The sequence below is a fragment of the Zalophus californianus genome, chromosome 6, assembly GCF_009762305.2.
Source record: "Zalophus californianus isolate mZalCal1 chromosome 6, mZalCal1.pri.v2, whole genome shotgun sequence".
Lineage (NCBI taxonomy): Eukaryota > Metazoa > Chordata > Mammalia > Carnivora > Otariidae > Zalophus > Zalophus californianus.
The window spans coordinates 96,320,358-96,332,662 of NC_045600.1; the positions used below are offsets into that span (position 1 = coordinate 96,320,358).

Genomic DNA, 12,305 nt, shown 5'->3' on the forward strand with positions numbered 1-12,305 from the left:
AGATAGCCATAAAAATTTAATATTTCATGGTTCTGATTATTTGTGATTTATGTAAGAGAATTTTTTTAGGAAATACCCACTGAAGTATAGAGATAAAGGTGAATGATGTCTGCAACTTATTAAACAGTTCAGAAAAAAATACAAATTTAAAAAGAAAGAATAAGATAAAGCAAATATGGTAAAATGTTAACATTTGGGGGAATCTAGGTGAAGGATTTATGGGAATTCTTTATACTATCCTTGCAACTTTTCTCGGTCAGAAATTATGTCAAAATAAAAAATTAAAAGGAAAACAAATACCCTTTATGGTGGCATCAAAAAACTCAGATGTCTATGAATAAAATAAAGATATATGAGAACTCTACACAGGAAGCTATAAAACATATTGGGAGAAACTAATGAAGACCTAAATAAATGGAAGAGTATATCACGTTCATGGATGAAAGATTCAATATTTTAGAGATATCAGCTCTCCCCAAACTGTGATCTGCATATTCAGTGCAGTTCCAATTAAAGCCCAGTACGGGGCGTGTATGTGTATGAACTGATAAAGCTGATTTTAAATTTTTAAGTGGACCAATATTAACTAAAAGAATCATAGAGAAAGAAATGTTGGATGACTTACACTACTAGATATTAAGACTTATTACAAAGTTACAGTAATTAAGACAACTCAGAATCAGTGCAAGGTAAAACAAATAGACTGGTGGGACACAATAGTCCAGCAATAGACTCAGACATAAAGTCACTCATTTCTGGTAACAGTGATAAGGCAGTACAGTAGAGAAAGGATAGTCTTTTCAATAAATATATAATTATCTGGATATCCATATGGGAGAAAAATTAATATTGATCCCTACTTGCCACCATAAACAAAAAAATAAATAAAAATCCAGGACATTATAGATCTTAAGGTAAAAGAGTTGCACTTCTTCAAGATATGATAGAATATCTTCATGACCTCGAGGCAGGCAAAGCTTTCTTAAATAAAATGTAGTAAGTATTAACTATAAAGGAAAAGATAAATACATTTGAAGACATTAAAATTCAAGACTTTTGTTCATCAGATTCACCATTAAGAGTGAAAAAGCAAGCCACAGACCAGAAGATATTTGCAGTACAAAACACAACACCAAGAAAAACCGTCTATCAATTATATACAGAACTTGTACAAATCTGTAAGAAAAAGATAATAGAAAATTGATTAAAAGACCTGAACAGGTACTTCAAAAGATATTTAAATGGCCAAGAAGTATAAAGGTACTCACCTCATTAGTCACCAAGGAAATGTAAATTAAAACCACCATGACATTCTAGTATACATCCACCCAAATGCCTGAAAGGATATAGAGCCTTTATATATTCCTGTGGGAATATAAATTGATACAACCACTTTGGAAAACTGTAAGAATTTACTAAAGCTAATTGCACTTACACCCTGGGGCCCAGTAATTCAATCCTAGGTATATACTCAGCAGAAATGTACATACATATATATGGGAAACAAAAGGCGCATAAAACAATGTTCATAGAATTTTTCATAATAGCTTAAAAAAAAGGAAAGCAGTGTCCATCAACAGAATACACTGTGGCATATTAATTCAGTGGACTAGAATATAGTATTATAAATGAACTACTGCAATGTACAAAAAAGTGGTTAAGTCTCACAAACATGATTGAAGGAAACTGTACATGAGTACTACAGAGTGATTTCATTTTTTTAAAATTCAGTAAAAAGCAAAACATCTACACTATCAGAAGTCAGGATAATGGTCACCTTTAGGAAGGGAGTGGAGATTGCTTGGAAAGATAGAAGAGCTTTTTGAAGTGCTGCTAATGCTCTGTAATAAAAGGACTATGGCATCCATGTTAGATGCCCATCTTACTCTCTCTTTGCTGACCTACCCTGGGGAATGCCAGTCTCAGGAGGTCATCTTTAAAAAAAAAAAAGGTCTCTTTTGGGAGACTGAGCCCTGCCAACAGCCATGTTGAGTGAGCTTGGAAGCAGATTTCCCAACCAGCACCAGTCAAGCCTTCAGATGAAACTAGCCCCAGCCAACATTTTGACAGTTCATGAGAGGCTTTGACCCAGAGACACCCAGCTAAGCTCCACTTGGATTACTGACCCACAGAATGATGAGATAATAAATGTTCATAGTTTTAAGTTGCCAATGTTTAGGGTAATTTGTTGTGCAGCAATAGATAATGCAGTGTTTATTACTTTTAGAAACTTTCCTTAAATACAGCATCTGTCAGTGAAAGATCTTTCAACGTGTAAATCCATATTCAGTTGGCAAAATTGTAAGGCATTTTTAAACTGACTTCTGATGCCAAGCATTTGCAAAGCCATATGCCAGTATTGGATTTTCAGTAAGTTCAGAATGTTAATCACCCTTCTGTTTTGTTTTTCAGATTTGTCAATTTGAGCTTGTCTCTTATAATTGATCGTATTTTTTTTGGTCAAGTAAGTAAAAATATATTAAGCTAACAGCTATTTTTAATCTAACCATTTATTACACATTTATTACACTAAAAACTCAACCTGACCTATTAATCCTGTGAATATTTTGGAATGCAGGCAAATCACTTTTTAAAAAATTGTATGGGATACATTAAAAAAAACTATTGGCATATGCCTTTCATTCTATTTGCTGTGTTTTCTATAAAACAGAATTGTATATTCATAGTTGAAGTTAAAAGGAGTCCATTTTATGGCATTTTTGTCAAGTTTGTACAATTTAGTCAGATTTGTAACAAAGGTTAAATTGTTAATTTAATTGACCTCAAATCATTCAGAATTTCAAATCAATCAGAATACTCTCTTCAGGCATTTGATTTGACATTTTAATGTCATGACTGTTGGTAATGGCCGTTGGTTGTTTTTAAGTTCACTGATTTTAAGTCAGTTAGGGGCTCTGGAATCAGATTGCCAGAATTTGAAACCTAGTACCTTCATTATTAGTTATGTGACCTTGGATAAGTTATGTGCCTTTCTTGCCAGTTTCCTTAACTGGAAATAACTGTGGTACCTGTTTCATAAGGTTGAAGGATTAAATGAGATAATGCATGTAAATGCTTACAATAGTGCATGGCAGAAATGAGCACTTACTGTTAACTGCTGTTGTTGCTGTTATTATCTGCTTTGTGCAACAATTCAAAAGGTAGTGTTCTCAAGGCTTTATTTTAATGTGTGATATATAAGGTACTAAAGTTTTTAATATGGGTAACACACATACTCATATAAAAACTATTTTTGAGGATCTTCTTTATCTCTTACTGCTTGTAAAACTTACATTGTCAAAATACATACAAACGTTTATTCATGTTTTCTTGAATTACAGAAACCTAGTTTTTTACAAATTAATGGAACACATTAAAACGTAGAACATTAAAATGAATAAAGAATGATTTAATGTGGTTATTAATCAAAATTATTAATATAAAGTATTGTTTGGTTTTTAGACTTCATTCAAGATTCTGCCAAATTCCCTAATGCCAAAGATTCATACTTGGCACTAATACATTTCTATTTCTTTTTCCATCAACTATGCCAGTGGACCCTGGTTCAGTATAACTTCTTGAAATTCAATGTGCTTCAGAATTTGGGAACATTTTATGGTTCTCATCCATGGCACTGGTACTTCAGTCAAGGATTTCCAGCTGTTTTGGGGACTCATTTACCCTTCTTTATTCATGGCTGCTTTCTGGCCCCAAGGAGGTACCGAATACTTTTGGTAACTGTGCTGTGGACACTGCTAGTTTATAGGTAAGATTTTATTTGTTCAAATAATTGTTTTTTTAATGTTACCAAGAATTTAAATTCTTCAGAAAGTAAACTGTTTATCTTCTGGACATGTATTAACTCTTATGATTTGTTAGTGGGGAGTATTTAGCAGACAGAAAAGGTAATAATTGTGCTGATGCTCAGAATGAATACTTCTGATATGTATAGTTTGCTTGACAAGGATTACATTCAATTTTTAAGGAGTTGAAAAAATTTTATTTGCTTTTAAAAACTAAAACTACCAAAATTTTAAGTATTGAAGGATGAGAAATTATATTTTTAAATGAAAATATTATATAATATATATATATATAATAAGTATCTTTATTCCAAATTTGAGTAATAGGACTTAATTGGATTGGTAACAGAAATCTTTTTTAGAATGTAGTTGTACTTTAGAATCTCACTTTGACATCAAATATTAGGATTACTTTTAACACATCATCACCGTATAACTAAAAAATAATGAGACTGCATCCTGAAGCATGAAATTCAGTCTCAGTATTTAGAAAAACAGATTGCTATTATATTTCATTTTTAAATATATTTATTTCTCAAACTGTCATGTAATTCTCTTAATATCTTTTTTTATTATAGCATGTTGAGCCACAAAGAATTCAGATTTATCTATCCAGTTTTACCATTTTGTATGGTGTTTTGTGGTAAGTATTTTTATTTAATATAGAAAAAATTGTATTTATGTAGAAATAGTTAAAACAATAAATTTTCCTGAAACACTAAAATATTTGTTTTCAACTAAGCTAAATGAAAAATGCTTCTTAATTACAAGTTATAATACTATAATACTATATATATTATATATATATAATACTATAATAATTCTTTTTGCAGCCTAAATATACTTTTTCCTATGTCCTATAATGTGATATAAAAACATAAGGACTTAATATCCAAAGGACCTTTGGGTGGTGGTGTTTCTGGCTAGTAGGAATCTTCCATGCTAAAGTAATGGAATATGTCTATTTTAGAATAGCATTTTAAGTTTATGATTAAACTATGAAATTCTTCATTCCACAAGTGAAAAGTATATAGCTGTTGAAACTACTTTTTAATGCTTCTTCATACACATCTAACCCTTTAAGACTCACTCTAATGCATATGCAATTTTTAAAGTGATCCACACCTCTGATTTTATTTTTGGCCTTTTCTCCAATTTTCCACTAGGTCTTTTGCAGTAATTTTTTTACATGTGATTTCTACAAAGCCTTATAGTACTCAACTCTGGAAAATGTGAATTTTTACATTGGTTGGTTTGGAAAAACTATGAACTGAAACTTTATTAACTTCAGGTTTAATCCAGACTAAATGACTTGGCTTCCCTCAAATATTAATCACTAAAAAAAAAAAAATCACTGGACTGGGGAGGGAAGAAATAAGTATACAACTGAGACTTGGAGGCTGGGAAAAACTAGGGGGTTAATGATATCAAACTTTTGACTTAAAAAACAAACAACTCACTGAGTTAAGCAGTCACCTTTGACCAAGTATACATCATCTCCTACAGATCTCAGATATACTCTCTTCAGTTGAGATACGAACATAATTTATACATATATAAACACATATATAATTTCTATATATACACATGTAATTTTATATGTATATATACACACAGACATCTAAATATTTGATACATCTGAAGTGTTGAAACCAAAGTTCATTTGAGTCATTATAGTCTCACTTCATATATAGATGCAGGCACAAAATATAGGCATCTAACAGCTATGTGGCAAGTCTTAAGAATAGTGGGCCCATTCACCAGAGCAAATCTGCAAATCTGTTCATAAATCACTATTCAGATTTAAAATTTTTCTTTACAGCCACTTGAGTTGGAGTTATAATTAAATCAAGTCTGGTTTCTGCCCAGATGTGTTGCTATACTGGAAGTCAAATATTTGTGTGTGTTGTTTGGTTAGTTTAGGAGCTTGGTTTCATTCCATTTTTATAATTTGAGGTTTTCTAGCATTCCATTTCTGTGCTGTGTGTTTACAGAGTGTTTTAGAGAAAGACTGGGTTGTCTGAATTCTCATTCCCAGTCCAAAAGAATGAATCTTTTAAGTGGCAGGTTCTTGATAACCTGTTTCCAATCTCAAAGATTGAGATAAAATGCTGATGAGGGTTGAAGAGGATCCCCTTCTAATGAACAAGAATCAGCCTTTGTTCCATCCTCTGTCCACTCAGAAGGATCCCTAAAGGACTGGGAACTAGCAAATCCCCTCATCTTCTCAGCGGATGTGATCCCTCCTTTGGACACATCTACCTAAGGTCCTTGAATTGGACCTGAAGATTCTATTCCTAGGAGACTTGTATTCCCACTAAGAGTCAGTAGTGAGCTCACCTGACATTAGTCTTTGGATGTTCAGGAACAATGTCAGACAAGAGTTCTCTTCGGAGTTGTTTTAAATGGCCCAGTTTGTGTCTTTTCTAATTACATGAATTATACTGTACCTCAAATCTGTTTTTATTCTTTTATGACCTATTTTAACCTGATTTTTATATAAACACAACTCTATCAGCAAATTCTGTGTAACAGCCACCTTAAAACTCAGTGGCTTAAAAATTACTATGTCTGTAGTTGGCTTACTGTCACTTCCGCCACATTCTTTTGGTCAAAGCAAGTCGCAAAGCCAGGCCAGATTCAAAAGATGAGAAACTTCAGGCTCAGCTAGGGATTAGGCACATGAAGAGGGATAATTGCAGCCATTTTTTCAATCTACAGTAACTTCTCTTGCCTAATTTGAATTTCCCTCAGTTCTATCCAGAATAGGACTAACTCTGGAAAACATACCTTCTGTAATTGGCTCTGATCCTTAGTGAACTGTAGAACCTTGTACCTTGGTTTCCTTATCTGTAAAAGCAAGGTGCCGGTGGTCTAGTAACATTGAAATTTTTAATTGAACCTCTGTCATTTGTGTTGATGAGGTTTCTGACACCTGCTACTAATTCTAGGTTGGGTATCTGCTTCATCTGCTTTAACCACAGTGGCCAGCAGACTTGATTGTCTGTTTCTCCATATGCTAATTGTTTTTATCAAAACTGCACATGTATGTTGTTTCAAAAGCCATTCCATAACTTTGTTTTAAAAAACAATGGTTCCCAGCCCTCCCTCCCAATTCCCCTCTTCAGAGGCACTTACGCTCTTTCAGGTGGTTATTTTGATAATTTATCTCTTTACATAAAATGCTAATAATGCCCTTAAACATCTTTGTTTTTGGCATTACTTAGGACTTATATGAAAATAGCTTTATTTCCTTAGCAAAGTAGCAACATAAAATTCTTCCTGATACCTCTGTGCCCAGTATTCTCCTTATTGTTCTTAATTACGTCTCTCTTTCCCAGGCCCATTCTCCTGTATGTTCCATCACAGAATTAAACCACTTTTTGTTTTTTTCATGTAAACACTGAATTGAAGTTAACTGAACAGCTTTCCCAGAGAAACATCTCTGATTGGTAGAACTTGGTAGAGATCTTTTTCGTGGGCTTTTAGATTGGGTTTTCTATTGTCTTGTCAAAACAAGGGTGCATCCTTCCTACCCCTGTGTTTGATGGGATCAGTAATGAATGGTCCCTGACTTTCTCATCCCCTCCATTCCAATGAACCTTACCTTGGTAAGAAGGAATTCATCAGTCCTTGCAGAACAATAGATTGTAACACAAAGTATCCAAAACTTAAAAAGTAACTGTGTGTATCAAGATAAATCATATGATGGTTAGGAGATAAGGCTGAATAAAGAAGGAACCAACTCATGCAGGGCCTTATATACTCAAGTTTTTAGATTTTATCCTGGAGAGTAGTCAGCTGGGACATAATGGATTTAAAACTGTAACAGTGGTTTGATGATAGTGATTGGATAAGAACCCAGTGTGTTTATTATAAACTCATGGTACAAAAAGAAAAAACCCTATAGTGTCATTCTCTAATCATCTAGCTCCATTTCCCAGAGATAACTATCAGTCTTATAAATTCTTACAACTTCTTCTTTTATGTATCTTTTTGTTGGCATAGATAACAGGAGCAAATTAAAAATTCTGGAATGTTATTTAGCATTGAGTTAGAAAGAGTTACTATGGTAGCATGCCCTTATTCACTACTCACTTTCCACAATTTTAGTAACCTGTGCCAGCCACGATCCAGAAGCAGATGATCCCCTTTCTGACCTATCCTCAGGTCGGTAGTAGCCTAACACTACATCACAATGCCTACATCATTTACCATACTTCATATCACATAGGTATTTTACCATCTCATATCACAAGGAAGATGGCTACAGTATAAGAAATTTTGTGACCACATTCATGCAACTTTTATTACAGTATACTGTTACAGTTGTATTTTACTATTAGCTGTTATTATTAATCTCTTGCCATGCCTAATTTGTAAGTTAAACTTCATCATAGGTATATATAGGAAAAGAGTATAGGGACGCCTGAGTGGCTCAGTCGTTAAGCTTCTGCCTTTGGCTCAGGTCATGATCCCAGGGTCCTGGGATTGAGCCCTGCATCAGGTTCCCTGCTTGGCGGGAAGCCTGCTTCTCCCTCTCCCGTGCCCCCCTGCTTGTGTTCTTTCTCTCAGTCTCTGTCAAATAAATAAATATTAAAAAAACAACAACAACAGAGTATAGCGTTCTGTACTACTGGCAGTTTTAGGCATTCCCCAGGGGTCTTGGAATGTATCCCCCACAGAGAAGGGGGGACTACTGTATGTGAAATGAAGGAATGAATTTAGATTCGGACAAGTAGTCACCCGTGTTCATACTAAGTCTTTATTCTCATGGAAATTACGAGAGGCTGAAAGATTTCTCTAAGTGGTTTACAGAAGAAAGCTTGTGTTCGCAGAATCTTCAGTAATTGGGAGAGGGGTCTCACATTTCAGGTTATATAATGCTTACATTACATTGTGCTGACTATCCCATTCTGAAGCTAGCTCATTTTAGGGTGGATCCTTTCAGTGAGTACTCCATTATTATTTGTACGTACAGTTACATAGACTTACTAGACAGCAGCTACTAGGATCTTGTTACCTTTTTTTAAATTTTGAAGAAATCATACTGCTTCCCTGTAAGAAAACTGAATCCTAAGCTTCTCTTGTGGTGCAGACTAGAACTGTAACTGTTAATTTTTAACAACTCCAGTTTCTGAAATCCCCTTGAGAATGTTCAATGTCAGATAGTTTGAAAACCCTGGGAATATTCAAATCCAGGTCTGTTCAGCTGTTCCTTCTTTCCTTCTCTTCCCAACATTTTCTGTATATTTTTTCCCAAATAATAGGGAGATTCAGTTCTCTCTGAAAGGATCCATCCTAATATCACAACAAAGACAATATGAAATATAAGCATTAGCTGACTTATGACTCTTCTCCGTACTAAAGCAGCTGGAAATACAAGCACATTTTCTTCCAACATTCTACCCAAAATGCCATTTTTACAGCATTCACCACCATGCACTCCAGTTTTAGATCAGTCACCATACCATTGTATCCCTAATGCCCGTTTTTCGAAAAGCTTTCAAGGAACATTTAGTGAGTGAACAGACTGTTGATGAGTGAACATTTCACACATGTCCAAGTTACACTTCATTTGAATATTCGTGAGGGCAAGTTGTTTCTAAAGTGCTTGCCAGGATAGGCTTTAATGTAGCTTTTTGCAATCTGAGGCCACAGGGTATATTTGGGGATTTCTTCCTGTCTACTCAAGAAAGCACAGCTTTTAAGCTTGCTGGTCTATTAGTTCTGTGACTGGATATTACAAATAAGAGAACTTCTGGAATTCTATTTCCATTCTAATAAAGCTAATTCTAGTTCTCAAACTTTTAGTAGGTTCCTCATTTTGCTACTGCAAACATAAATTTATATATATATTTTAAATGTAGGTTTAGTTTTCTTGATCTTCCTACATTTATCACACTACTTTTTAGAATGTGTTTTGGCTAATCAGCTACTTCAAGTAGTAGTAAGTGAGAGGGATGTGTGATATTCCAACAAATGAATAGAATGAACTATAGGTAATGTTATCTAAAACATTTCCTGGAGGAACGAAATTGAGCATGTAAGATTTCTTAGCCAAATTTGGTTCAGCTATCAAGTGGCAGGTTTCAGATGTCTTGGAATAGATGAAATATTGTATTATGTTCAATAGCTAAATTTTCAATTATTATATATTATTTATATACAATATATTTTTATAATCTTCAAAACAATGAAGACAGATCAAAGAGCTGTAAAGCCACCATACCTAATTAAGATACATTTAAGTGTACAACAAAAGGTATCCAGTTTTTCCTAAACTGAATGTTCATACTGTCTTTTTAATTTACAACAATGGTAAGCTGAAAGAATGAGTGTCTTCAGTTAATGTGAAGTACTAGATGTGATTCAAGTAAATTACAGGTCTTAATTTACTCCTGTTTTTGAAACAGTCCCTCCTAGGCCAACTTTATGTTTAGTGTCCTTAAACGGAAACAGTTCAAAATTAATTTTATTCATGTTCAATTATTTTCAGTGATTGAACCAAGCTAAGACAGCTGATAGCAGTCAGTTAGGTGATGATCATGGAAAACAGTACCTTGGCCCCAGTGGGAATTAGTGCTAAAACTTCAGGCAGGCCACAGACTGGATCCTGGATACTCAAATTCCAAAAGAACAATTATCTGGAGACAGTACATGTGGAGTATGAACAAAATGTCAAGTTCATTAATAAGCTTATTCTTTTCCAATGCAAAGGGCTGCTTTTTATGGGTATTTTCAACAGATCCTTATTTGCTCATTATCAGTGACTACTGCAGGGGAGGAGGACTATGGGAAGGGGGCGGGAACTTTTACTTTTCAGTTACTCTATTTGTTCTGCTTGGTTTTTTTTTTGCCACATGCAAGAATTACTTTTACAAATTAAAAAAGAAATTGTTCAGCATCTCCAAATTGCCCAACACTGTAGTGAAAGACAAGACATGCTTCTTTCAGAAATGGTGGCATGGGTAACTACTGAAAATCTCTCAGTGGTGTATTTTTCTAAGAGGACACTCTGCCACACTTCCTCCAGAATTATGGAGACTTATATGTACACCATCCATTGCTAGTGCTTGGGAGATTAAAGAGAAGAGACAGATAAATGAACTACTATGTACCAGGACAAGCACGGGATGTTAAGTTTTTCTAATACTTGGAAAAGTTACTGTTATCCCATTTGCAGATTGGGAAAGTAACGCTCAGCAAAGTAAAGAAAGCAACCTGTGCCAGAGTTAGAATTCAAATTTGGGTTTGTTGGACTCCCTCGCCATTCTTTTTCCACTATCCTTCTTTTTTCTAGAAAAAGGTAAAGACCTGAGGACAATGACAGTGAATGGTTAGAGAAATTATAAAGATACCTATTGCTTATTTCTTGTTTCTCCATGACACCATTTCAGTTTGTGCTACTTCCATTAAAGATTACAAATGTATTTGCAGTTAACATTTACTTAGCTATCCTAAAACAAGAATGCCAGTATTATGGTTCAACATGTTTATCTTCCTACAGGGTACTCACTAAACCACCTGAAAACGTGGAAGAAACCAGCTCTCAGTTTTCTGTTTTTATCGAATATGTTCCTCGCCCTCTATACTGGTTTAGTTCATCAACGGGGTACTCTTGATGTCATGACTTATATTCAAGAACTCTGTTACAATAATCCCAATAAATCTCCAGCTTCAGTATTTATAATGATGCCTTGCCACTCTACTCCTTATTATAGGTAATAAAAGTTGTTCCACTATATGCTATTAAGAAAATGAAACGAACTACTTTAAAATTCCTTTCAGGTTCCTGAGTTTAATTGATAACTGATCAAATGACTAAGAAATCTGAAACTTCTATCCATACATATTCACTGAATTTTAAAAGCCATTTGAAGTATGTCAATAAAAATCATATACCACTTTTAAATAAACTTTAAAAATGTGAATGACTTACATTTAAATGATCTGCTTTAAATGTAATATAAAATATTTTATAGGTTATTTGAAGGTAACCATATTAAAAGAAATTATCATTGAGCTTACTACAAATCTTTGTAATATAGCTTCTATTTTTAAAATTTTTTATTAATCTCAAAACACTAGATTCTACTCCACATTTACTGCTGGACCACTGCCCTGGTCTTAAACCAGTCTTTTTTGAATCTCTCTTTATATTAGTTGTTTCACCTATAAAAATTAGGAAATTCAATTAGATGATATTCTAATGCTTGAATTAAGTATTTCTGAGAAATACAATACTAAAACTGCCTTAACTATGCAGGACGTTTAAAAAGAAATCCATCTGGTCCTATGCTTCCATGCTTCCAATTACCTAACAACAGTACAAGGGTAAAGCAAACTGCTTTCCTTGAAAAAGTTCTACGTCTACTTAACCTGGCTTTAAACAGTCTGAAGTTAATTTTCCATGTGCACATTCAATTAACTGAATATCAAAGTTGTTATAATTTTAAGATAAGTAGAGTTTTGCAAAAGCGTTAAATTAACTGAATCATT

General features: G+C 33.9%; 1 protein-coding gene across 1 annotated transcript in view; it reads left to right on the plus strand.

Moving 5' to 3' along the window:
- The window catches only part of PIGB (phosphatidylinositol glycan anchor biosynthesis class B), a 37,299-nt gene that overhangs the window by 22,778 nt on the left and 2,216 nt on the right, over nucleotides 1–12,305 (plus strand). The window contains 4 exon segments of the mRNA XM_035727977.1: nucleotides 2,413–2,464; nucleotides 3,555–3,766; nucleotides 4,382–4,446; nucleotides 11,314–11,527. Of these exon segments, the coding sequence (XP_035583870.1) occupies nucleotides 2,413–2,464; nucleotides 3,555–3,766; nucleotides 4,382–4,446; nucleotides 11,314–11,527 (543 nt within the window).